This window comes from Sturnus vulgaris, chromosome 1 (assembly GCF_052056855.1).
Source record: "Sturnus vulgaris isolate bStuVul1 chromosome 1, bStuVul1.hap1, whole genome shotgun sequence".
In the NCBI taxonomy this organism is placed as follows: domain Eukaryota; kingdom Metazoa; phylum Chordata; class Aves; order Passeriformes; family Sturnidae; genus Sturnus; species Sturnus vulgaris.
In genome coordinates this window covers 85,326,515-85,354,385 of record NC_142243.1, presented here as the reverse complement: position 1 = coordinate 85,354,385, position 27,871 = coordinate 85,326,515, and the positions used below count along the sequence as shown (strand labels likewise).

The following is a 27,871-nucleotide window of genomic DNA, read 5'->3' as shown; positions in this document are numbered from 1 at the left end:
AATAGACAGAATTGTAGGTTGATGGGTTTTATAGTAGGAGTCCTTGCTCTCTAATCAGCCATGAACATTAGAGCCAACATTGTAGGTGTAAGTCACAAGAGCACAACCCTGTTTGCCCTTGACCAAAGAACATTTACATAAAAAATGGAGGTCTTACTGAAACACAGGTCATGTGTTCTGCTGTAATTTAAAATGTGATCACAGTCACCAGTGGTTCTAGCAGCTATAAAAATGAAAATGATGAGAATATAGTGCTCATGAACCAAGCATTACTGCAAAATTGCATCTTTTGTTCGAAGGTAGTGCTTTCACCCAGAACTGAAAATCTCCAAAATCTCCAGGATTCAGAAATGGTGAAATTTTCAAGATTGTGTTTAAAATAGTTATTAGTGCCTCCTTTCTCTCTCTCCCTCTCTCTCTCTCCCTCCCCCTCTTTTTTTTTTTCTTCTTTCTATGGAGACTCACTTTTCAGTGCAATTTGTGAAGCACTAGTAATAAGCCATGGTGGTGGGAAAGAGCAAAAATCTTCCTATGAAATTAGGAACTGTGATACCTTCCTCCAAGTTTCACAGGCATGAATACTAGGACTAATACTTAATAAAAATACACGGTTTTTGCCTCCAGCATGGTCATCTGTGATATTCCACAGCTGCTGCTTTCCATAGAGCTGCAGGATTACAGGATTGCAACCTTTTAGGATCACAAGAGTTGACACTAATCCACACCTACAAAAATCCACTTTATGTCTCTGAGTGAAAAACAGTCCCATCCATTCACCACAGATGGATCTATTGCTCAAAAACACTTGTTTTATAATAAGAAGCAGGAGAGGTTTTTATATTTATGCACTAAAAAAAAAACCCTTTTGCTTTGTTAGAGCTAGGGAAAGAGCAAGAAGGGGCATAAATGAGTGGAAAACTAGTCTAGGTAAAATCAGAAGCATAACCTAGATGAAGGAAGCTCTTCCACTGTGGAAGGCATAATGATAAGGGCTTTCAATAACCTGGACACTTCGACATCCAAAGAACCATTCTCACTTGCAGTAGGTGATAATAAACTGAAGAGGCAAGATAATGAGATCCCACCAGCGGGATCTTTGCTTGATATAAGTAAAATAGTAATGCCTGGTCCAGGTGGAAAATCTCTTTCATATCTACTAGTAATGTTTCAATGTATATTTCTTTCTGAACATTGGTATTTACCTTGCATTTCCCTGAACAACAATCCTCTTATCCTCTTGCTTGAAAAGAGGAATTTGACTTCCTATGTGATAGCACATCTAGACAGAAGTATGTAAGGTGAATCCTACAGGAGAAACACTAATACTCTCATCTGAGACACGTGTGTCCTTCTGCTGTGCAAGGGCAGCTGGTCCTTTTCCCTGTCTTTTTTTTCACTGAGAAAGTTTACCACATTTTCCTGGTCCATTCAGGTCAATTTCAGGATCAATAAGCTTATTATGAGAAGATCCAAGATCAAGAGGGAGGGTTTTTATTAGGAGTTCTAGAGAAAAGGAAGCAATGAGATTCAAGAGGCAGAGCACGGGATTGATTGGGAAGAAGATAAAATGAGGGAGTTACATATCCACTGATGCCATTATGAATCTCATTGTCAAATGGCACTCTAATAGAGAGTTAGAGACTGGGCTTCTAATGCTCTTACAGCTTCTTCAGATCAAAGTGTGAGGAAAAAGGTGGCACTATTGTGTGTGGCATTACTGAACCATAGAGTCATACAGTGGGTTGGGTTGGAAGGGAGTTTAAAGCTCATCTAGTTCCACCTCATTATGCAGTAATGTGTGTAGTGTGTGGGCAGTTCCCCTCTTCAGAGTCCCAGGAAGGGTGTGCAGTTGCTCTTCTTAGTGAGAATAGGGCCTCTGCAAGGAAGAGATTTCACCCTGATGGGTATTTTACTTCATCAAGATTATTTTCTTCTGAGGACAAAGAACTTTTGAGGTTTTTTGGTCGGTTGGTTGTTATTTGGGTTTTTTAGTTGTTTGGGGTTTGTTTTTATCCCCAGTGGCAGATTAGCCACTGATGGACAGACCTGTTCCTGGGCTCTTTCATTGCAAGATTTGGGTCTGGTGTGATTTCACAACCAAAAGGCTCAGAAGAACAGTAGCAAAATGAATTTACAGAAGTTGGAGGAAAATTTAGGAAACATCTTGGGAAGATCTTTCCTAAACAAAAATACAGTAACTTACTGCCACAAGAGGGTGCTTGCAAGCTCATCACTGGTCATTTCAGAGACTTTCACAGTGAAAATGTTCTGGGGGCTCTAAATTGTTCTTTACAGAAGAGACAGATTAGATACAGTGAGAGATTCTGACAGAGTAAAAGGCTGTACATTCATCTTTTGCTCAGTGTCAAATTGAAATTTATCTTTACGAAGATTTTGTGAGTCACTTCTTTTGGAGAGGTCTCCTGAAAAAAACCCTATGCATTCAAACACTCTATTAAGCTTCTTGCAACAGATCTCAAGTACAGCCTGCCTGCATCTGACAGAACACAACAAAAAGGAAAATGCATCTATTAAATACAGAGAGGAGTTCAGTCATATGCTTTAAAGCCAACGGGAGCTCTTTTTGACAGTTATGTCAGTGCACAAAATGCATTTCACATGGCTTCTGAATGCCCTACAAAATGCTCTTTAAATGATACAAACTCTCCTTTTCATCCTAAGTGTGTATGAAAGTATATGTATATTTAAAGACAAGGAGAGAAGTTAACAGTAGAGTTTGTCAGGCACAGGACTTGGAGTTCACATCTAAACTTGTTTCTGGGTGTTCCCAGAGGTCTTATGTGCTGAGAGAGTGCACTGCATACAGGTCACACCAGGTTTGGTTATGCTGTTTGATGATATAGCTTTGACTATCATTTTATTTACCTTTTAGGAGGTTTGTCTTTCTGCAAATAGAACAAACAAAATGCTTCAGTGATAGAATTCATAGGAAGACTACAATTTCAACATTGGATTTTGAAGTAATCTGGCAATTGAGAGACTCTCCAAAATGTTTTACATATAATTATATTCATAAAAGGTATAGTTTGAGCTTTATTACAAACACTCTTTCTTCCAGTGATGCCCAAACCCACTGCAGCTTTGTGCAGCAAATAGCCAAAGCAGTAGGTGATGCTAGCCTCAGGTGTCCTCAGGAGGAAGCAGTCAGCACTTTTCTGCTTTGAATCTATCAATAGCTGGAAACAGCTGTTCCAAGCAAAGCACAATATCCTACTGTTCATTTAAGCACCCAGAAATACATTATCCTAGTTCACAGAATGGCTTCCAGCCATTGGAAGCTTTTGTGAGCATTGCACATTGAGCCAGTGAAAGAAGAAGAAATTAAATTAAAATCCACTCACCATTTGCTGTAGCAGGACCCTGATGCTGGTGGGAGTCTGTCACATTGCTTCCCCAGCCTCCTGCAGTTAATGGTTTGGTTGCTAATGTTCAAAGCACCTTGAAGTAAAAACATTTGTACTAGAAATGACATCAGGGTTTATATCAGAATCCCCTCAATAAAGATCAGTACATAGAATCACAAAAATGTTTGGGTTCAAAGAGGCCTTAAAGATTCAGTTCAAGCCCTTTTTTAATGGACAGGGACACCTTTCACTAGACCAGGTTGCTCAGGGCCCATCCAACCTGGCCATGGACACTGCCAGGGATGGGCTATCCACAGCTTCTCTGGGCAGCCTGCTCCAGTGCCCCATCACCCTCACAGTACATAATTTACATTCTTTTCTGAAGCCAGTACCTCTTGCTTTTTTTAAAGCAGAATGTCCTGTGTTTAACACTGATGCCAAAACAGGCATTACAAAGAGGACTGTATAAATTTGGCTGCTATGGATCAAGTGTTACTACCACTAACAGTATGAAATCTTAGCACTAACATTTGATAGTACTAACACTGATTACTATGTGCAGTACAAACAGGTAAACTAGGATTGGTAAAGGCTGCACTATTTATCAGGGATCATCACTATTTATCAGTTGTACCCAACATGACAATCTAAATAAAATGCAAATATGAAATTTAATCTGACAAAATTTGTGTTGCTTCCCCTACCATTTTCCCACACTACTTTCTGTTCTTTGCAGCCAGGCACCTCATAAACAGAACACAGAACCCTTTCTCAGAAATGGAATTCTGGGCTGTTTTGCCATGTTATCGAATCCTGATACAACTTCCTTTTATCTTACGTAAAATGATGGTAAGCTCCACTAGATGACCTGTCAGTTCATTTGAAGGATGTGTTATTTGTGTTAAACAGTATTTCCCTGAAGTTTCCTTACTTAGTCTTTCTCTAAAATTATGCTTTGTTTAGTTCTTCTGTGACCAGAGATCTTGCATACATTGCAAAGCTTTATTTTGGATTGATTGCATTCATCAAATATCACTCTGTGGGAAAATGATCCCAGTTTCTTTTCTTTCCATATAAACTTCTTGATTCTGTGTATTGCTTTGTTGCGAGTCAGTCAGCTCTGACTTGCAAAGGAACTTCTTCCTGCTGAAACTTCAGATTGATGAGTAGATTCCTAATTCTTTACCAGCTGTCACTGAAAAATAATATAGTATTTAAAAAAAAATTATATTGAGCATAAATGTATATAACTGCTAGCATCTTGAGCAGGTTATTTCACATTCACATTACATTTCCTAGCTCAAGCATCTCAACATTAAAATATGGCCAAGCTAGTTGTGGCTGCTGCTGGCTTTGTTCACATGTTCAGCTGAGGTTCAGAGGAAAGAGCAGTAAAAGATTTTTCATGTGATAATATAGGTCCAGTTGCTGCTGTTTCATGAGGTGTCATCAAGTGTCAGCACGAGTCAGAGGAAAACAGCTGGCAATGCAGCCCAGGCCTCCTGCCACTCAGCCAGTGCAGCATCCCTTGGCTCATATTTTTTCTGCAGGGTTGTTCCCACTATTAGATGTAATCCTGAGTGTTCTTTGCCTGTGGCCTACTTCTGCCATAGAAATAATTATCAAGAGGATGCATACAGCCAGGAACAAAGCAGCCCTTTTCTGTGGTGGTGGGGAGAGGAGGTGCTGACCATCACTGGCTGCTGGTCAGGTTGTACAGTCCAAAAATGTCTTCTGTGCTTCATCAGCCCCCCAGGCCTTTGGACATGGTGTGATTTGGGGTGAGAGGTGTGACAGATGGAGCAGCTAAAGAAGTGTGAGAGAGAGTGTGAGCCCTCCACAGCTCCTGGAGCATCCCTGGGGTGCAGGATGAGGCACAGGGCTCCTGAGCACCCGAGTGTTGCCTTACCTGGACTCTGCCTCATGGGAAGATGAGAACTCCCTGCAGGAGTGAGGAGAAAAAAAGATCAATATTTTTGGTGTAATGCTCCAGTTTTCCTCCCATTAGGCTTCCCATGGGCTGAAGATCATCTCTTCAGCTGTCCTCTCCCCCCGACTTTGGTCAAGAAAGCTGTGCCAAAAGGCAGCTAGATGGCTAGTGTTGGGATACGTGGGGCAAGGCAGGAGCTGGGCACATGTTCCAGCCTCCCATGGAACTGTGCACAACCCTTAAGTCCCCATCAGCTCATGGGGTTTAGATTTCCTACTGAATTATTAGCTTTTATTATGTATCTTGATATTATTAAAAAAACAGAGAAGGGTTAATATCTCATAAGCATCTCTCAGAATTGCCACGTATTTCTTCTATATCCCACCCACTGGAATATCTGACTACACAGCATGTATTTATTTGCCTTGTAAGTCCCTTATGGCTCTTAGCAGTTACTTCCGAGGTTTCTGCCAGCTGCTTATATCACCAGTTATGCAGAAACCAAGTCAGATGACATGCATGTTAGTAAATAAGGAAAGTCCCACTATTTTTATTACCTTTTCCTGTTGTCTGCTTTATTACACAAGCAGCACGGGTTCTCTTTGTTGTGTAATGCAAGCTTTGCAGGCATAGTAAAACGAACTTTCCTGGGACTATTTTTAGAGGTGATCATGGGGATTTGGATTAGAATAGATTAAATAAGGATTTCTGCAGAGATGATACATATACCCTTACTTAAAGACAGGTGACCTGACTGATTGAAGAGGTGTTTATGAAATAAGTGAAGCTGAACATATCCCAAAAATTGGAGCAGAAAAATGATGGGTCATCATCTGTGTGTCCATGGACTGGACTATGTTTTTATGTGGTGGAGTGCAGTCCATACTGGGAAATGGGTCTGCAAATGCTCATAACACTACAAAGCAAAGGTGGCAATTTTGGGCCTTCAGTACTGAGGCATTGGCAGGGGCAGCGCCATTTGAACTTGATTTTGGATATAGTACTGGGCTTTGGGCTACTCTGTTTTTTCATTTCTACTACTTTTTATATCTTTTTTAACATGTTTTTAACTTAGACTTAATTTTCATTGTTGTCCTTGCATGTGATTATGGATTACGATGAATCATTATCTCATTTAATTCAATTACATGTGGTTTTAATCACTGCTAGTAAACCAGCCTTGCAGAATTGCCATTAGTACATTACAGATGCATGCAAAGCAAACTGGACAGTTGTTTATAACAATGCTTGTGGAGAGCAATGGGTAATACCAATTTAGCCTTTTGCCAGACTCATTTTTGTCTGGGGTAATTGGCAAAAAACTGTAATAAGCTGTTTTCATTCTCAGCATCTTCGTGGAAAATAGGTTGCCTGAAGAGAACTTTTAAAAAGCTTAATTAATTGCATGCTGTATGTTATTTGCTTGTTATTCAGCTTGAGTTCAATATTGATCCTTGAGTATTTCTTGTGATCTCTATTATCTGTAATGATCTAGCATACAAATAGCCTTACATCAGTAATTTTGTCATAATATCTGATTTATAAAATTGTCCCCTGAGATATCCATGACCTCAGTTAATCAGACATGTTATTATGTCATTAGCCAACACAGCTGAGCAAAACAGAGTTTATTTTCGTAGTGGCAGCACTATTCCAGTCTTGCACGAAATCAAAGGCACATGAAGAATTATCATTGTAAACAGAAGCAGAAGATTCACTGCTTAAGGAAGTTGTTGCAACATCTGATTAACTTCAGGTAGTCCCATGCCTGTTAGGTTAATTTGTGTACTGTGAGAAGAAAATATGAAAAGTAATTGTTCTTCACTTAGAATATATGGAAAACAAATAGCGTATCTGAGACTGGTTTGTCATATATTCTAAATATTGTTAATTTTGCTGTCACTTCAAAACAAAGGGGGACCTTTCAAAACTGTACTGCTTACACAGAAAATCAGATATATCATGTACTACAGAAAAACTGTGGGAAAGCTCTGTGAAATGCCAAATATTCCACAGAGGAAAGATAGAACCCCCAACACCTGGAGTTATTGTGGCTTCTGCTTGGAAAAAACTCCATTACTGAGCTGACTTTCAACCTCCCCTTGTGTGGAAAAATGACAGTAAATGTTAATGTAGTTGGTGTGATGAATGACTCAGACTTTCTTGTTTGTCACACAGAGCCTGTGCATGGTATTCGCAAAATGAAATAGTATCTGTTGCAAACCTTGTTTCGTATTTTACATCCCCTGCACAGAGGATCTGTTTCATTGGTCTGGGAGAATGATGGGCAGCAAGCCTGGCCACTGATGGGGAGAGAGCAAGTCAGATAACAGAGTTTCCTTGGAAAGCAGGGATACTGTGCTTGTGTGCTGTGACATATGTAAAGTTATACTGTCTGACAATAATGTTTATTACTATAAATTAGTGGGAATCTTTTCGGTTTTACTATTATTTAAAATAAGCAGAGAAGAGAAAGGAAAGGATGCTGTTGAAGGAGAAAAGTCCTTTTAGGTAGAGGACATACTTTATAAATTATCAATCTTCCTTTCTCCTAAAGCCTTCACAAGTAGTGAATACTGAGAATTGATCTTACTGACAAAAATAATGGCAACACTCAATTTAAAAAATACTTCTTAAAAATGTACACTGACCATTTCATAATTGCACTGTGGCTTTTTATATGAGGAGCAGAATAATGGATGCCTTGGGTAGAATATTAATGTCATCTCGCTTCTCAGGGTAACCAGATTGTTCAGGTTCAGTATTTTCTAGCTAAAACTCATTTATTTTTAGATTTTGAAAAGACATTAAGTGCACAGCTGCATTTTCTTGCAGACTGCTGTGATACAGGCTACTGCTTTACTGATCGCTTCAAAAGGCAATTTGCTGGATGCGATTTTGTATCATTTATTAATTGAGACTGTTGAAGGAGTTTTGAATATGTGATAGTATTTATTGGTGTATGAACTTAAAGATTCCAGACTAATAACTCACTTTGCTATTGACTGATTGCACATGTTGGCTGATCTGTATGTATTAGCTTTCAGCATGCAGGATATAGACAGGGTCAGAAATGGATGCAAAGGAAAAAAAAAATAGGAAAAAAAAAAACCAACCCGATAACACAAATTATCATTGTATCATTTCGTGAGGATTTGGGAAATAACCATCAAATCCAGAAGTTTGTTGCAACTTTCATCATAAAGCTTCAGCCTCCTGCACCCCATTTCAGTCTCTGATATGTTTGGAAGGGTTCTGCAAAGGAAAGCAGTCCCTCAGCAAGCAGTCTGTCTCACCCACCTCCCCACAGACCTGCACTGGATGAAAAAAACCACATCAGCTTTACAGAAGGGACTTGTTTTTATGTCCTCATGCCGTTTCTTGTTTTGCTTCTCAACCAGGGACGGCTGGGTGTACACTCCACCGAATATTGGGTTCTCACACTCTTATCTGGCCCACTTCAGATTTGTAAAACCATTCTTCAAGGACGATTTTCCCTGCTACTGCATCCTGTAATCCCTCAGAAAGCTCCTGCTCTCTGTTGCCTTTCTTTATCCTTAAGCAAGCAGTCTTTGATAACATCTTTGGAAAATAAACTTCAGAAAATGTTGACACCTAAGTAATCCTTCTGGTTTTTAAACTCAGAACGGTGAATGAGTTTGATTGATTTGAAGATAATTTCTGTCTCGTATCTTCTGAAATCAGAATGCCAGTGTTAGATGTATTAGTTCCTATCTGATGGAGGTGCCCACTAAAAATAGGACAAAATCCCTCGATACTGTAAGGCAAAAACCTCTTGCAAAAAACCAAACAAACAACAAAAAAAAAACCAACAAGCCAAACCCAAACTAATGTTTGCTATTATTTTCTTTTACAATCTTTTACTATATTTTTACAATATTTTAACTTTACTCTTTTACAAAGAGAACAAAAAAACGAACTTATTTTAAGCATCTGGTAACTATTTTTAGAACACAAAAATGTTCTGTGAAAATATACTGTGAAAATATCCTCCAGATATTGGGTGAAGCAGGTTTGGGGTTTTTCTCATTAGAGATGATAGCTACTTTTAGTTATTCATACAGCCTTTTCTGAAACTATCTTCAAAAATGCCATTTTTTTCAGCAAACAATAGAATCTCTCTTCTTAATGTCAAAAGATTTTAGTCTCCAAACAATTGTAAACTTAATTTTCTGCTATCATAAGTAATAGACATTTTTCTGAATGACTGTGTGGTGTTTTAAATCTGCACAGCTTTTGGAGTTGTGATGACCTATATCCTCATCACTGGGTGAAAAATTAAATTATTTAAAAATTGAAATAATGCTCAAGTCCTTACAAAATGATACTTTTTTCTTAAAAGCTAAAAACTATTACATTACAGTAAAACTTGGATTAATCTGAAGAATCTCACCAGGAAAGTATATAATTTAGTAAAAAACCCCAAAACCTAAAAGATATGACTTTTGGCAGAATCCTCTGTAAAATTTCAATAGAAGGCTTTGAAGTCTTACAGGTTCTTCACAAGGAAATGAAGATGGTCTTTATAAAGCAGTGGTAGGTATTGCTTCATGCTGAGGGCAAGAGTGAAATGAGAACAAAAGAAAGCAGAGTAATTATTTTATTGAAAGATGTAATTGAGAAATAACCTACCTATCCTGTGAACAGCCTGAAGAATAGATATCACTCTTGTATCTCAATGAAGGTGTTTGCCACCTGAGCCAAGAGAACTAACCAGAATGACAGTGAAAGAGGACACTGAATAAATAACTAACTAGTTAAGATGACAATAAATCAGAAGCCGTGGCTGTCATCTGGTGAACATCTCTGTCTTAGTAATGGGGAAAAGAAATGAAGAGAATTTGTAGGCAAGAGAAAAATGATGGAGGAGTCAGGGTGGTCCATTCTGTTTTCATAACGTGCTTCTCCTTGCAGGTCTTTTGTGTGAGTGCAGCTCAGGCAGGCAGGGTTAGCAGCCAGTCTGGGGTCTGTGTCTGTGCCCCCATCTTTTCTGCAGTCAGACGCTCAGGCTGAGCTCAGGCACACCGAGGAGCGCTGGCAGCGAGCAGGGAGCGCTGATTTATCTGAGCCTGCCCTCCTCTGCACCCACCAGCTCCAGGCAGATGAACCAGGGCTGCCCAAGTAATCCTGAACACTGGAGATAATGGCTTTAATCCTAGTGGTCAAGAGAGCAGCCAGGATTAAGCACTGTGGTTCCATTTAATTAATGACGAGTGTATTTTGCTGCATTTTAGGGAAGCTGTCAGCTTGCTGCTGTGGAGTGAAACACTATCTGGGTACCAAGTGTAGTTACAAGGTTTACCTCCTGGCTTGGCTTCCTCCTGGAAATTTTACAGCCTCCAGCTGTTATAAAACACATTAAACAGGACCTCTAAAAGCAATTTAATTTTATTTATGATTATAAAAAAAGGAGGCATAGTTCTAATGGGAAATTTGAATTATTTAAAGATAGCAACAGGCAGTATGAACACAATTCCTGCCTACCACTTCCCCTTCATGGAACAAGTAGTTGTTTTTCAGAGAATTAATATTCAGAGCAGGTCCAGTTCATCTTACCTGCTGGGTTCATTTTATTACATAATAAAATCAGATTTATTCTCATTTGGGTACAGAGTATATAGCCATATAAGCATAAGCCATTTATAAACAGTTACTTTGCATGTAGCATAATGTAATACATACTCTCTTAGGTATTTCTGAGGAGTATCAAACATTACTTGCCAAAGGGCAGAGATAAAAAGAATTGTTTTGGATCTGAACATTGTGCCTGGAGCTGATCACTAGTTGTGCTGGTACCTTTTCAGTTCTTCAGTCTGGAGAAAAATAAAATAAAAATGAAACAGCTGTCTAGTAATCTTCTTCAGTGAACTTTTCTCAGTCCGGCAAACCTAACTCTCTCCTTATATTCTACTTACAGAATGGTCTTATTGTTGCCTGTTACCAAGGTTATGTGGATATTGTAATAGCCTTAGCACAATGCCCTCACCTTGATGTGAACTGGCAGGACAACGAAGGGAACACGGCTCTAATTACAGCTGCACAGGCAGGTAAGGCTCTCTGTATCACCTCTTACTTGCAGGGTCTTGGGACGAGTGTGTGTTTAGGCTACTTTATTTTAGGGTTTTTTTTCAAATCCCTGAAAGAAAGTATTCTGTGTAAAATAATTCTGGCCAAACCCACTCCCAAGTAGGTTTGTCTTGATTTTCTTTGAATTAATTTTCATCTACAGTAGTATTTATCTAGCAGATTAAGGCAGCAAAAGCTATACATTTTTAGTAGATGCATTAATTATTTTAACTTAAAAATAAAGAAAATCTCGTCCCAAGTGTGCAGTATTATAGTGCTTTGTTCCTTTAAGCTGGTTTTCCAATGTTTGCTCTGGCAAGCAACAAATGAACATTGTGGACATGTAATGTGCTGCATTAATGCTTTTCTCCCATGCTTGCTGCACCTACCTCAGAGGGTCTGTAGAAACTGACTACTGTAGAAAAACGTATCATCATTAATAAATACCTTATCTGATAAGACATTCTTCATCCACTCCATGGCTGGAAAGCAAAAAACCTCAGCAGGATTTAGTATTTGCCAATGATTCTTTTGTAACAGCTGATACCAACTTCGACCATGTTAATCGTGATACAGGCTGGAGTTTAGCACAAGGTTTTCTTTTATCCCAGCCATCATGGTAATATTCAGTGAACGAGTGTAACAGATCACTTAGATGTAAGAGAAGCTCCCAGGAGAGTTCCTCGCTTCCAGTGTTCAGTTAGAAAACAATCACTTGATTATTTCTGTTTAAACTGAAGGGCTGTGCTTTAATCTTTAAGGGAAGCTTTAGTTTCCTCTAACAAGTGTTAACAAAGTGCTAAAGCATATAAATCAGGAAAAATTTCTTCAAGGAAGGATGCCATCACTTTGTAGTCTAAAAGCTGTTCCAAGGGCTGCCTAGCTCTGCATCTCTGGTTTCCTTTGCAGTCACTTTACAAGAAATGCATAGCTGCTCTTTATCATGCCTGCTGGCTGGTGAAGAGTCTAGGATGTTTGTGAGAGTCCATGGGACATAGTCCTCACTCCCGGACACTGGCTGCCTGAAGGGAACAAATTTCCATCAGGGAATATCAATGAACATTACAAGCTATGTCTAAAGATTGGAGCAGTTTGGTTTCTATGTCAATTTAGTAATAGTGCCATTGGACATTTCCAGGTAGTACCTAACCTTGCTTTGTGTTGTACCAAAAAGTGAACTCTGCAAAGGTTCCTGCACGATGGGTCTTGAATACTGGAAGAAAGAACTGTCACCATACTCACAGCAAAATCATGAGTACAGTAGCATTCCAAAGAAGGTGGAAAAGTCTCCAAAACACTAATCTTATTTGTCTGCTCTAATATAAATTTGGACTGAAAAAGGTTTAACACGGCCTCCTTCTTGACCTTTATAACTCATGATAATGAGCTCAGAATTAATCTAGCAAGTTGACATTGGCTGCATTGACCTCTGACTGTCAGTCAGAGGTACTGACTCTCTGCCAGTACTTGCTATTGATCCCAAAAGAAACTGTAAATGACTATAAGTCACCAGAAGCTTATACAAACCCCCAACAACTTGGATGTTTTCCCCTTCCTGTGCTAATCCTGAGCTACAGTGTTTACACCAGTTATTTAATTAATTATCACAAGACACTGCTGCAGTGTTAATATAGATTACTGTGAGACTAACATTGCAACCAGAGGAGTTACAGTGCAATAGATGCTGCTTAATTATTGCTGGATGTTAAGTAGTAACACTGAGCAGTGTATTATAAAGACCTGAAAGCAAAGCTTATGCAAGCTTGCCTTTAGTGGAGAATTTATTTCTTGGCGGGGGACAGTAACTTTAGGCTGTGAAAGTAATCACATTTTTGCAAAATAAATTATTCTGAGATCACTGTTATTTATACCAAAAAACATGGGTTTTCCTGTGGAAAGTCTAATAGCAAATCCACATTATTTCAGGTATTTGTAAGGTGGTATTTGAGGGTTTCAGAAAGTGCTGCCGTTTTTGTTATGATTCACTGACCAGGTGGGTCATCATCTATGGAGCTGGATGGGAAAAAAGGTGTGGTCCTGAGGAACTGTTCCTTATGTTTCAGAGTCTGCATCTGTATTACAAGGTATAGATACCAAAAGGGAATAGAGAGAGGCCTTTTCAATTGTGCTGAGGAGTTTAAAATCCACACTCGCCTATGCCGTTTCATGACCACCCAGATATGATGCTCAAATATGAGCATCAGCTTGAATTAAATAGAATTAAATTAAAGAGCAACTAGCATCTCTCAGAAGATGAGAGAATTCAGTTCCCCATCTTGCTTTTGATTTTGAGATTCTCATCCTCCAACAAAAGTATCTAAGGCTGAAGTTTTCTGCATGGGCTTACCAGAGAAAGACAGGCTGGAGGGATCAGTGAAAAGCAGTACTTTCTTAACAAGCTTATTAGTATAGAAAATAACCACCAAGTGCTCTGCTTTTTTTTGTAAATTTCACATTTGAAAATTGGTCTGTTTTCGTGCTTTCTCAATAGTTCCTATTTCTTATATCCGTTTTCAAAGAGAGCTTGCCTTCCAGAACTGTAAATGCATTGGAGTCTACAGCAGGTGGTGCCCAGAAATGGGTGGTGATGCTATTGAAGGAGAAGCAAAATCATTAAACATCATTACAAGGACAATGAAGGAAAAAATGGGACATCGATACAAATAAGCAATTGAAATAACAAATGGAAAGAAAGGGAGGAAGGAGAGTGATTTAAAAAAAATAGCAAGAAGAAGGAAAATTACTTTGTTTTTTTCTCAGTTTTGCTGCTGATGGGGACATAGCTACATCAGTGTATAGTAACTGGCATGCACTGGTGTTCAGTACAAAGTATAGATGTTTCACGTTACAGCTGCCAGTTTGGGGCAAGGCTGTAGAGCTGTGAACAAAAAATGGGAAGTTATCCCAGTTTCTGTTTATTAAGAAAGACATGAGAACACAAACACCTAAAACACCCAGAGGATAAAGACTTCTGGGTGTCCTTGTTTCCATCCATCTGTGAGAAAGCATTCACTACCCGCAGGCCAAACACAAGTCTTTTCAGGTACAATTCAGGAGTGAAATGTTATTTGACGGGGGGCTCTTCCTTACTATGCAGCTTACCCTTCTGCCTGTATTACACAGATTATTAGGTAATACTGTCATCATTATAGGCCTTTCCTTTGTGGCAGCAATTAAGTGAATTAAGCTATTACAGACATCTGTGCTGATCTCTAAATGTGGCTCACAGGGAGAAGTGAACCCTTAGCATGCCAGTTCTGGTAGGAAGTAGATCTGGCTTACAAAGAGCAAGAGCCTGCTTTGAATTCAGTATCACCAAATGGGCTGAGCCCAGGCTCATTTATTTGAGAGCTGCATACAGCTTTCATAGCAGATTTTACATCACATGAGGCTCATCTAGTTTACAATTTAGGTACAGGCTGCTTGTTCACGCAGACACAGGAGAACCAAAGCAAACCTCATGGCATCAAATCAAAAGCATATGACAGGGTTTGAACTAAGACTTGGCAGCTCTGAGTTTTGCTTTGAATTTGGTATCTGTTTGAACTGGAAATCTGAAGCAAACCTCAGAGGACAGAAGATCCTCTAGATTAAAACTGAAGTGGTTTTCAGGAATTTCTGAGATATAAGACTTCTGGGAATCACAAACTTCTTAATGTTCTTTCTTATTCTACTGCTGATACTTTTTTTCTGTCTCATTTGAGGCCATTTTTAGTCCCCTGGAGAGTTTTGGTTAAGCAAGGTCTTTCAGGATTAATTCTTAGGATCATCCCAGATTTGCAAAACCTCTCTTACTGTAATTATACTTTTGGAAAAGAGAAGAACATCTTTAGTGATGTAATAACTTCTGAAGAATCTTACATCTTATTATTTCTACTTGTTTCAGTTTGTCTCCGGTTTCTGTGGTCAAAAAGCAGGATATCAACTGTTCAAAACCTTCATGAAGACACATGTTCTACATCACTGAATCAGAGCATGTCGTGCAAACCAATTTGGGCCCAAAGATTCTCCCAGTAGCAACTGCTAGAATTTGATTTTATGCCATAGAATCAGTAAAGCTGAAACCTCTGTATTGAGTTAAGCAGGACCAGGTCACTTGATCCTGCCCTGAACTCACTTCACTTTTGCTTTATTCAGCTTGTTGTGGTTTGCTGAATATTTATATTTCATTCTCATCAGACTGAACAAGATCCAGGGAGCTTTTTATTTGGTTTTCTCTGGTTCTGGAGTTGCTCATCTGATCTCTACATCTGCTCAGGTTTTATGGGAGTCTCCAGTTATGCAGAAAGGTAGCAGAGTCAAAAAATTATAGGAGGGAAAGAGTAGCACCTGCAACAAAAATTAATTGGCAAAGACGTCCTTAAGTTACTTTCCAAAGTGAATGGAGGACTGTGCTGGTACAAAGTGGGTGCTGATGAAATCTACACCAGATGTGACACTATAGACTTTTTAAATTGTCCTGTATGAGTTATAATCTGCTTCAGTGACATTTCTAAATGAATTTGAATGGCATGCATTACAGAAGAGTCAGCTGGTCTGCAGAGTGAGATGAGAGAATATTTTTACAGCTCCTACTAATTAAATTGTGATTGTTGCAGCTGCCTGACAGACGGCATTATTTTATGGAGTATCAAAGCACCATAAAGTGATTGACAAGTGAAGGGAAAACTGTTTTGAATGAGTCATAATGGCACTAGCTATTCATCTGATAGTCCAGTTATAAAGATTTGGTATCTTAATTGGTCTTCCAACCATTTAGCCAGAGATGTGTTCAGCTCCTCCAAGTATAGCCTTGTATCAGTGCCTTAACTGTATGCCAGTTATCCAGGCATACAAGGCACATGAATGGCAACAACAGTTGCTTTTAGAAACAGAACTTAAATAATTTATTTTACTACCAAACCTGAATATCAATTCCATTTTCCAACTGCAAGAGAGTAGACAAGCGGCTTTACGCTGTCAGCTGGAAAAATAAAAATGTGGGATCCTACACAAGATATTCCTTTCTCTCGTATCAGGCCTGGCATGGTTTGATAGCATGATTGGCTGGAGCAACTATGTTCAGTCAGCAGTTTTTCACGAAGCACCATGATTGTGAGGCTCAAAATTACCAGGGGAGGGAAAAAGCTGCACCTTTGCAATCAGTTGCCCCTGATGATGGGCCTTCGTTTCATAAGCTGTAGGGATTCCCTCTGCAGTGCTGCTCACTGTATCAAGAAACTGGGCCCCTTGCAACCTCAGAGTGACCATTTCTGGTCTTCAATAATTCCCTTACCTTATTTTTCAGAAAGGAGAGCAATTCGAGAGAAGGTGGGAACGCAGGTTTTCCACCTCCTATCCAGTATTTTGGTCACAAGTCGGGCCACTTAACCCTAAGGCTGATGACCTGCAATGAGTGGAAGAGGACACAAAGACATCTTCTTAATTATCTGCATTTTCCAGTTATCAGGCCTGCAGGAGTAAATATTCAGTTTATCCTTGAAACAGCACCTGCATTGTGTGACATATTTTATCTGCTTTTTTGTTTCTTTAAAGGGCACATAACCATTACAAACTATTTGCTGAACTATTTTCCCGGGCTTGATATTGAGAAGAGGAATGCGTTTGGATTCACAGCCCTGATGAAATCTGCAATGCAGGGCCGAACAGAATGTGTGAAAGCCTTGATAATGGCAGGTATGCAAAGTGCTTTTCTTCTTCTTTTATTCTTTTTTTCTTCTTTTTCTTGTCACCATCTAACTACTACCAAGGAGAAAATTGGCTCTTGGGATGATTGCTCTGAGAACTGTGGTACAGCCTTCCCTGGAAATGGGTGCAGCTTTTAAATAAGCCATAGTCAAGGCAGTGAAGGCATGTGCTGCAGGAGCACTCAGTTTGCTTGTACAAACTCACCCAGGAGCTCTCCTGGAGCTCTGAGGATGAGATTATTGTCTCCAGGAGAGTTGGGAGAGCAGAATCATTGAAATCTGTAGAACAGAAATTAATGAAATCCAGGACACAGGTGGGAAAGACATGCAGGTCACTTGCTGCTGTCTCAGTGCATGACAGACAGTGCCAGGGTGGGACCACAGCCAGACCTCTGTCTCTGCCTTGGGCTGTGGTGGGGACTGAAAGCTTTGGGGGCTCCAGCTCCTGTCAGGAGTGTTGGGTGTAGGGGCCACATCCCACCGGGGAACACTGGTGGGAAATTTGGGGACTTATTTTTTTTGTTAATGCCTCTGCAGCTCTGAGTTTGGTCTCCAGGTTTATGGGCAGCAGCACACCATCGGGTCTGTGTCTGCTGCAAGGAGGGAGCTGTGGCACAGGGAGTGAGCAGGTCTCTCTCTGCCCACCTGTCTCTCTTCACATCTGAGAACAGGAATTACGTTTCTTGCTCTTGGCTCTTGTCTGCTGTTGAATTTCCAGCTGTATTGCACTGCAAGGTGAAGGAGTCATGGAGAGGAGACTCAGAAGGGGCAACAAGCCTCTACAAGAGCAGTCCTAACATACAGCATCTTTCAGCCACAATATTGTATGGGGTTTTTTTTAATATTAAGTAATTGGTATATAAACCATTAGATAATAATTAAATAACTAGCTTATATTAGTATATATTCTTGTTTTTCAGTTGCAAATATATGATACAGATTAAATATTGTGGAAATAATAACAAACAGCATGTTAATATTGTTACTGTCTAGATCAAGAGTCCTACAGCTCCATTTCATTGAGAGAGAACTTGAATAAGGAGTGCATTTCAGTGATTTTGCTGTTACAAGAGTCTAACCCCCAATAATCAGAGTATTTTAAGTTGCAGAATTTTATCAAGTATAGTGATTTATTTTACTATCCAGTTTCTAGACATTGATATGACACAGGAAGTATGATGTGGTAACTGGTGTGTTATTTTCTGCTAGGTTCTGTAGCCTCTTACTCTGGAACAAAGGCTTAGGAATTGGATCATTCATTTTAAATTTTATGACAAAAAATTATGAAACTCCTGTCAGAGCTCAAACACTGCTAGAAACAGATGCACTTTCTGGACTCACACATACCTCATGCAGATGCTAGTTCAGAATTTTCCAGTGAGTGTTACAAATCATCACTTAAAATGAAATTTGAATCCTATGATTTTATGACTTGTCAAATTGTGCTTATGGTGTCATGACCTCTTATTATCAGAGGGAAGCTTTTTCTTTCTGTTTGGGTCACTAGAAGCTGTTTCACAACCTTTCAGCTATGTAAATAAATCCGTTCTTGTTATTCTGATTCTTATACTAAAAATATCATTATCAAAGTTCACTGCTGTGGTTGCTACCTCTGGCATCTGAATATCCACTTCTTGTTTCCATGATTCATAAGAAAACAGAATACTGGGGAGTACAAACCTTTAGACAGCCAGAAAACGGCTTTTTTATCCTCCATCTTGAGTTTGCCTACAGAAAATTTTATTAGCCTGTTTTTGCAGCAGAGATAGTGAGAATACCAAAGATCATCCACCAACTAAAGATCTAGAGAGTTACCATACTTTTGATTTTCTAAATTTCAGTTTCAGTGAGTACTTGAAGTTCCTCACATTTTCAGCTCAAAATAGGGACCACAAAGGAAGTATGATAGATTGCCTACACCCCTTTTAATATCTGAGTATTTTTTAGCACTGCACCGTCTGGTGAAATGGAGGGAGAGAAGGAGGGAAATGCTCATTCAGAATGGATTTAGAAGTAGTTTGGGACTTAGGAGACACTGAGTGGGTGCTGGCAATGAAGCACTAGTGAGCTGGAGAAAGCAAAAGAAGTTATTAAGAGATTTGTTGAAAAAAGATATTCAGGAATAAAGCAGCAAATTTTGATATTAAAATGTAAAAATGCATGGAAACATAGAGGGGAAACACCCATAATCAGCTGTGGGTCTACTTGCACAGCTACAAAGCAGTTGTGTGTTTAGGAAAAAGTTATAACCAGGAAGTTTTTAAACCCAGTATCTGTTCAGTGACTTGGGTAAGATCTCTGCTGATGGCCAGCTACTTATGGCAAAGCAGGAGGTCAGCAAAGCAAAATAACTCACCTTCCTAGCTGCCTTAGCATGGATTCAGCACAGTCAAATGGGGAAAGTGGTAACAGCAACGTGTGACAGATGGTCGGAGCTGGATTGCCAAAGTGACTGCTCTTTCTGAAATTTGAGTTGGTGGAGGGGGGCCAAGGTCAATCACTACAAGATTAGGGCACCCTGAGACACTTGGCCATAACATTGCTCTTTCAGAGGGAGCCTTTGGAACCTGTGAATTTGCTGTTTGTGAGCACACAGCGGGTGAAGGGGGCCCGGTCTCCCCTCTGCAGTTTGTCACAGGCTGATGCTCTGCCAGCACCGTGCCGCTGCCAGCGCTTGTCAGGAGAGCCAGCCAGAAATGCTGGTTGTTATTCACGTGTCAAGCCCTGCTGTAATCTCCAGTGTAAACTCAGAGCTGCTTTAGTAACATGTCGGAGTGGCCCTGGATCTGGGCTTTAAACACCATCCATAAAATGGGCTGGTAACAGATGCCTGAGCCTCCTCAGCCCCTGTCTTTAAACTCAAGATGCCGGCTCTCCATCTCAAAAGGACACGAAGTCTTAAAAAAATAGGATATTTATATCCTAAAGGAGCACGTGTATTCAAATGAATTGTGCTGAAAATGATCTTCAGGGAAACTTTTAGGAAAAGCAAGGCAAGTGGCAAGTGCAGCATTCCTGAAAGAAAACTTGCAGGCTATAGTTGCACTGAAATGACAATTATTTCAATAAGACTGCTATCACATTTACAAAGGGACATGACTACTCATGTATATCCCAGATAAGGCATTCTGCTGAATGACAAGTTTGTTCAGGGGTGTCTCCTGGTTTATGCAGAAAATCAATAAAACTATGGCAAATAATGCCTTAGAAGAGATTTTGTGATACAAGGTACAAAGTCAGCATGGATTTCTATTGAAAGGTTGGTATTTCAATACTCTGTAGTATTGTTTTCTGAGACAGAGTTTCCAAAACACCTGGGGACCCATCTGTCAGAAAGAATGGGCTACTCCTCAAAGGGAGGTGAGCCAAGGGTGACAGCACCAGCTCATCAACAGCAACAAAGGTGCTCCTTTAGGGAACGTGGGGAGCTGCTGACAATAGCCTGGATCAGGCAGATCTGCAGTGGCTGCCAGGCAAGTCCATGATGACAAGGGCAAGTTCATAGAGACAAGGTAGGTCTGAGGTCAAACAAGAAATTAAGTCTGTGGGTCAGGGTCCAGACCAGCAGGGCACATGGCCAGGCAGAGCCATAGCCCAGACAAGGACCAGAGCTGAGAGCAGACCCCAGAGCTGAGAGCAGCCCTCAAGCAAAGGTGAGGAGCCCCCAGTGAGCACTTTCTCACACTGTTCTTTTTGAACTACTCTGGTCAAATTCTCCCAGCTGCACCATATCAGAACTGGAATGACTTTTTTCTTGAAGATAATGGTAAGCAGCTGTCTATACCTCTTGCTTGTTTACAAGCTGAGAATTAAATTTCGTATTTGAAGACAATTCCTTTAGCTGCTGTTCTTCCTGTATTAATTCCTTGCCTATTACATGTACATCAAGGAAAACTTCCACATAATTTGCCACAGTCACAGTCAGCTCTTTTGGGAAGGAGTTCAGACTTCAGGCAAGTGTTAAGAAGGGACTAGGGAAAGAGGCTAGCCTGAGATGAGAGAGATACAAAGATAGGAACTTTGGGTAGGGAGGCTCAAAAACAGGTTAGTGAAGCAGGAGGGCAGGTGTTGGTATGTCTTTTTCCCTCCCCTCACTGATTTATCTGTAATTTCTGCAGTCATGAAATTCATCAAACAATTTTGCCTCTGAGATCTTGCAATCCTTTCTTCAAATCCACAGTTCGTGAACTCTTTGATTTGACTGATGCTTCCTCTTTGGCTCCTTTTTGCCTTCCAGTCCAGGCCCCATGCTTGACTCCCTGCAGTGCCATGATGCTCTCTCTTTGGGTGGTCCTTTCTGCAAATTTAACTTAAATTACACTTAAACTGCTATCAACTGTTTTGCTTAGGGTGTCTCCTTCCACATCCATTCTTGATCTGTGTCTTCAGCATCTTTCCTTTAGGGGTTTTCTCAGAGACTTAGGAGTTGACTTGATAAAGTTCCCTGTGCTCTCTTTTTGCCTTTATTTTCCTATAATGAAAAAACATCATTTGTGGGAAAGGTTATACTGAAGCAATCACAAACTGGTTTGTGGTTGCTTTTCCTTAAATCAAGTCCTCCTTGTTCTATTTTGAAATGCTCTCTCCAAGGTAATCCACCTGGAAAAAAAATTGTCATGGTATTCTCTGGTCTTTCCCTCTGATCTCTGGACATCTCCTTCTTGCAAAGCAATGGGATAGACTGTCACTTTTGTGACAAGATCTGTATAGGTCAAGATCTGTTGCCTGTTTGAAAATGGACCTTCATCTGGTAAAGAAGCCCTTAAATAAATCAAATGTTCTTAGTATCCCAGCTTTAAACTCTTTCAAGAAACCCAGAAGTTATCTGCAGGGGCAGAGATATGAGTAAGCCATGACTGAATGTTGCACAGCTCAGTATGTTGAAGGCAGCTGGGCAAAGTGCCCGTGCCTGTCCCAGGGAGCTTGGTGCCGATCTGCTGAGTTGTCTGCAGACTGGAGCTCCCTCTGTGATCAGTCAAAGTTCAAAGGCAGAATATAAACCAAAGGATTTTCAGCTTAAGAACCTGTCTGCCTGACACCAGAGAGTAGTCACTCATTCTCCTATTGCTTTCATTCATTCACCTTCATACCCATGTACTGTAAAACAGCAAGATGTGTGTGCCCAGGTGGTGTGCCCAGGATCACTTGGGTAAGAAGCACAGGATATGGTGCCAATTGTCAAGTCCTTGACATGTCTCTGAGATTCTTTTTAATTGCTGCCATCAAGCCAGTTTTTGGACAGGTCTTTTATATCCTTTAGCATTCACCAGCTGTAATCTGCTGGGTATTTACAACAGTGTCCTGCCAACTTCAGCTTCCAAAACCACTTGCTGCTGCTCACTGTTCTGCAGCAATTCTTACACAGGTGGACTTTGAATTGAGCTTCCTGTGTCCTTTACAGAACTCTTCTCTGTGAGCAGGAATGGGCACATGCCCCCCTCATTGACAAATGCCCACAGTCCCACCCTAATATCATGGGAGGACTTCCCTGGGATTTTCTGGTTGCCATGGAATGTGGATACAGTACTAAAGAAGTTGTAAAGGATGCCGTAGGGCAGACTTGGATGCCTGCTTCTCCTGTTACTCTTATATCCTCTCTTCAAGCATCAAAGTGCCCTGGAGGAGTGTAACTCGAAAACGAAAGAATGAAGAGCAAGGGCAAAAGCCAAGGTGTGGGATCTTATGGGAAGATGGAAAGATCAAAAGGAATACAAAGATGGAAAAGGATGCAGAAATATATGAAAAAAAAAAGAATGGTGATGGGCATAGACGTCAGAATTGGAGAGATAAGGACCATAAACTGGGAATGGGAGGAGGATAGGCTACTAGAAATAATTTCTTTCCTGGACATAACACTTTAAATATATAAGCCTCTGCTGTGTAGCCTGTATCCCAGCTGCCTCTTGGTCCACTTGGCAATAACAGAGTATTTTGGCTAACAAATACTTCATTTCCTTAGGGCTGGTAATCTCAGGTAGATGAGAACAGCTGTTCTGGGCTCAGACTGAAGGTCCATCTCACCCATTATCCACTCTTTGACATTTATGGAAAATTTCCTTATATTTGATCACCCTTGTTACCATCTTCTCAACATTTCCTAATTCTAAAGGGTCTTTTCAGACATAAGAGAGCAGGAATTGCACATTTGGTTTTTTCTCTATTTTCCCTTTTTTTTCCCTTTCTTTTCTTTGTGTTTTTGTTTGTTTTTTTCTCCCCATTTTTAATGCTTTTAAAGAAATTAATTATATTTTATTTGCTGTTTTTACCCCTAGTGAGCAGTGAGCACATATTTTCATAGAACTTGTGATCATTAGCCTAAGACCTTTCTTCCAAGAGGAAGTGACCAGTACAAAGTCCGCTATTCTATATGGGGAAGGATTTCTGTATAGAGAATTGTTTCTTTCTATATCTGTAACTCTTTTTTGTGAGCTCAAGTGAATGGATATTAAAATGGCAGCCAAGATTAAATGCAGGTGAAATTCATGATTTCATTATTTGTAATTTCAAGAGAATTTCGTATATGCAGTCTAAATGTCTTTTACCTTGTTTTAAATAAATAAGAAGTTCATAAAGTCAGGAACCAGATCTATCCTTATTGCATGTTCATTTGGACACAAATATTACTGTGTATTTTATGTGACATTTTCTTGCAAGGATATGCCTAACTTACCTCTGATCACAGCAACAGGAATGTGGGTGGTTTAATTAATTAACACTAATTTTTTTTTCTTTTTCTTTTGAGGGGCAAATGTTCATGCAACTGACCCGAGCCGTGGGCTGACTTCATGGGAATGGGCTTGTTTCACAGGAAGATCAGAGTCTGCCTTTGTCATGCAGAAGCTGATGGACAGGCCATGCCCAGAACAGTTTTCTGATCAATATAAACCCGAATGGCCAAAAATGAAGGAACTTCTTGCCAAGGCCGCAGAGCCAAAAAGCTGCTTGCAGAAGATTTCTGAGTGTGTAAGGGCAGCTGTCTCGTTCCGGTCCTTCTATGGCCCAGAAGAGGACGGGGTCCTTGACCACATGGTGAAGGTGACAACGAGCTTGGGAAGTCCCTTCATCGCTCTGGCATGCCGGACTGTGTGCCCAGGTAGCCCACCCTGCGTGGGGAAACGCAGACTGGCTGTGCAGGAAATCCTTAGGAAGCAGAGGGCAGAGGAGATCCGATCTCAAGACAAAGATCACGTCAGCAGCTACGAGAAGCTCTTTCAGAACTCCAGAGTCACAGTGGTGCCCAAGAAGAAGGAGCGTCGAGCCAGCCTGCAGCCCATCAGCATGGCAATGTCCCAGGTGAGCACAGTAGCCACGAGGAAAGCAAGCCTCCTGCCACTCCACCTGCTTCGGCGGAGCAGCGTCCGGCCGGGATTTGTCATCCCCAAAGTCCGTGTCAGCAAGGCTCCTCCACCCACCTTCCAGCCAGAAAAGGCGAGGAGGAGGAGCAGCGCAAAGGACGACCCCTATCTGCAGATTCCCAAATGGAGATACAAGGAGCTGAAAGAGGAGCGGAAGAAGGCAGAGGAGCAGGAGAAGAATAGAGCAGCAGAGGCTCAAAAGCCGAGGCAGGTGTCTCCTGCCCAGAGCAGGACCTGATCTAAAAGGCAGCTGCTGAGAAGGTTCTGGAGCCGCTAGTCTTGTTATCCTGGCAAGATAACAGACTGAATGCCTTCGTGCATGCCCACTGCTCGTGGAGCTGGAATACTGAGTCATGGCCTCTAAGGAGCAGAAATACAGCAAGGGCTGTGCCACAGCATGTCTGGTGGTGGAGCAGGAAGGTGTTTGGAGCTGGAAGACTTACTGGGTTTACTGGTCTGCTGTTGATGGGATGTTCTAAGTGGTGCAGTCCTCCTGTGGATTCCTGTTTTTCCAGCTCCTGGTGAATGACTATGAAACAGCTTGAAAAACGTGTTGGAAAGGATCATATTTTGTGTTTGTTCATTTTGTAATGGACAAAATTAAGGAGTTGTGTTTTTGACACTAGACATTCCTCCCTCTCCTTCCTTAGGCAGACATATTGCAAAGGTTTATAGTAATAATTAAAAGTTTAAAAATTTACCACAGTGTTGGTTGGCAGTGTAAATCCAGGTCTACAGTTGTTTTGGATATACTAAGCACTTTATTTCTATTCCAGTAAACAGATTTTAAGTACAGGTATTAAACCCTACAGGTCTATACAGTCTGTATGGATGCAGTTCTTAATGCTATTGTTTGCTCTGTTGAATCTAAAAAGGGCTTAATATGAAATCTCTCTGAAGGTGAGGTATTCACATCTTCTGCAAGTATAAATCAGGTGCAGGGACTGATTTATTTGAAGACTCATAGAAGATGAGACAATTTTTGATTGCCACCATCACCTAAGATTTGCGTCCCCTGCAGGATTTTCCTTTATCCATTATCTGTTGTCTCTTCTTTAGTCTCAGGGAATTTTTTGTCATTGCTTTTAACTGTGAAATAAGGGACATGGTGAAGCACAGTGGATATATTTTTTAGGTTGATATTTAAATTTCTTTTAAAAAAACTCACCAGGTTTATTGTGAGCCTTTCCAGAATATAGCCAGGACAAGAATATTATGCAGCTTTCAGAGGTTCAAGCAACGTTCCCAGGTGTCAAGTGCAGCTGCACGCTGTGAATACCCAGTCAGAGGTGCAGTACCATGCAGCCCAGCCACTGAGGTGGCCAGATGTCACCATAAGCTTTGGTATGACACCTCTGGGTGCCCAAAGAAGGCAGTACCTCACCCCTCTGTCTCTACACTGCGAGAAAACCTTCTCTAGTATGGAAGTGCATCTCCAAGTGGCAGTTCCCACGGGTTGCTGCAGGTTTTTGTGCTCCACATTAAGGGTTCCTCTGGTTGTACCAGCAGTCAGCCTGAAGAGCAAGCCAAGCCCTGGCAAATCCTGGTAAGGAAGGGCTGTGAACCTGTTGCTTGCTGAAGAAAGACCACACTCATAGAAGTAGAGGTCCAATGCAAACAGCATAGAGCACATTATCAGGGTAAGGTTTTGCTCAGGCTTTGCACATGTTTGAACTGAAATGTGCTGCAGTATGTCCTCCTGAAGGTGTTGCTGTACTGGAACCCAGGCAGACCCCAGCTGCTGCTGCTGTCACCAGTTTCTCCCTCAGTTAAAGAGAGGGAAAACTTCCATCCTTTAGTCTCACAGAACAAAGCCTGGCCACAGTCTCACCGAATTTGTAATGAAACTGTGCATGTCATGGGAGAAATAAATTCAGTTGATTGAAAACTAGCTCCCAGATCAGCACTGCCATTTCCTGTCTGCGGGGTCTGACACAGGTTAGGACAGATGTGGGAAACAAGGATTTTTCCATGCAGCCTGTTCTTTGTACTTCTGTGCTGGCCAGACTGCACTGTCAGGTAGCCTCTAGGTCAGAGCTAGGAGGAATATGCACCTGCCAATACACCTGCCCAGTCCTGGGAATATGAAGAGCATTTTAATATGCAAGTGCATCAGTGCTGTGCAATTCATAGGCACCAATTTTGTAATGGCTTTGGGGCGGACCAGAATACAAGCTGAACTCATTTCTTTGGAAAGCAGGAAGGCAATCTTCTGGCTGTCTGTGGCAAAGGTATCAGGATAGGTTTCAAACAGGTACACTGGATTGAATGGTTTAACTGTTAATTTTTGTTTACTGCCAACCCAGGGCTTTGAAGATTTAGCACTCAGATTTGGTTCTGAAAAGCAACCTGTGCTGCAGCTGAGCACTTGAATTTGCACTTTCAGTACCACCTGCAAGAGACCGGCAATTGACAGGTGCTCTCAGGGATTAATGTACAGTATGTTAGAATAAGGGGCTGGAAATTAAGCCTATTTTCTAATCCTTTGTACTTTACTGTGTTTATGTGCATAAATGTGATATTTCCATTAAAAGAGGCACAAGCTGTTAAACTGATTTGGCACCCTCATTCTTCACAGGGGTTTGGGGATGCTGCCTTTCACTTTGCAGTGGATCTAAATGCCCATTCACTTTCACCAAAGGACTCATTAGCATCACCTGAAAGCAGTTTGGTTTCCCTGGAAGGAGTGATTGTGGGTTAACTTCAACTCCTTGTGATTTTTTTCTGTAAGAGTTAAGGAAAATTATTGCTTTTGTTTCCCATTAGGTCATCGTGCTGGAGAGAGAGGTCGTTGCTTTGCTGGCCTGTGTCCATGTTGCTCTGCTGCAAGCAGGTGGCCTCCCTGTATCCTTGCAGAGAGTGTGACTCCATTTGGGACATCTCTGTAAAGCTTTGCACTTGCTAGTATTGGCAGAGCAGGCCACAGGTCTCTGTGTCTTCATCGCCTTCCTCCCCTGCTGCCCCACTGCTCCCCAACTATCTTCCCCTCTTCAGCACTGTTCTCATCCTAAAGGCTGAACCCCTCACTTGCTGTTTATCTTTCCTGTCTGAAGGCTGCAGTGGGCAAAGCTCCCACAAAACACTTCCTGAAACCTGTGGCAGATGGACCACAGTGGAAGAAGAGGAGGAGGAGGAGGCATGCCTGGCTTCCTTTCAGCCATCTGCCCCCTTGAGCTGCTGCTGCTGCTGCTGCTGCTGCTGCTGCTGCTGCTGCCGAGGAGGGTTTGATTTCTATTGGACTTCAGCACAAATAGAGTGGTTTCATCTGTGTTTTGTTGTGGATTTGTTTTGCCCCAAGAGATCCATAACTGTGAAATCCCAGGCAATACTAGCTGCACTTCAGGTTGCTCCTGGTCACTCAAGCAGCACAGTTTACCTCCTAAAACGGAGCAAGCAAACCCTTGGCAGCAGCTCCTGGCAGCCAGAGCCCCTGAGGGAAAGTAAAGG

The 27,871-nt window shown here is 41.0% G+C and overlaps 1 protein-coding gene across 1 annotated transcript in view; it reads left to right on the top strand.

Moving 5' to 3' along the window:
* ANKRD33B (ankyrin repeat domain 33B) overlaps positions 1–26,975 on the top strand; it is a 44,791-nt gene extending 17,816 nt beyond the window's left edge. Inside the window, exons 2-4 of the mRNA XM_014872333.2 lie at positions 11,234–11,363; positions 16,918–17,058; positions 23,812–26,975. Coding sequence (XP_014727819.1) covers positions 11,234–11,363; positions 16,918–17,058; positions 23,812–24,662 — 1,122 coding nt within the window. The 3' untranslated portion in view covers positions 24,663–26,975. The remainder of the gene's footprint in view (positions 1–11,233; positions 11,364–16,917; positions 17,059–23,811) is intronic.
* The last annotated feature ends 896 nt before the right edge of the window (positions 26,976–27,871 follow it).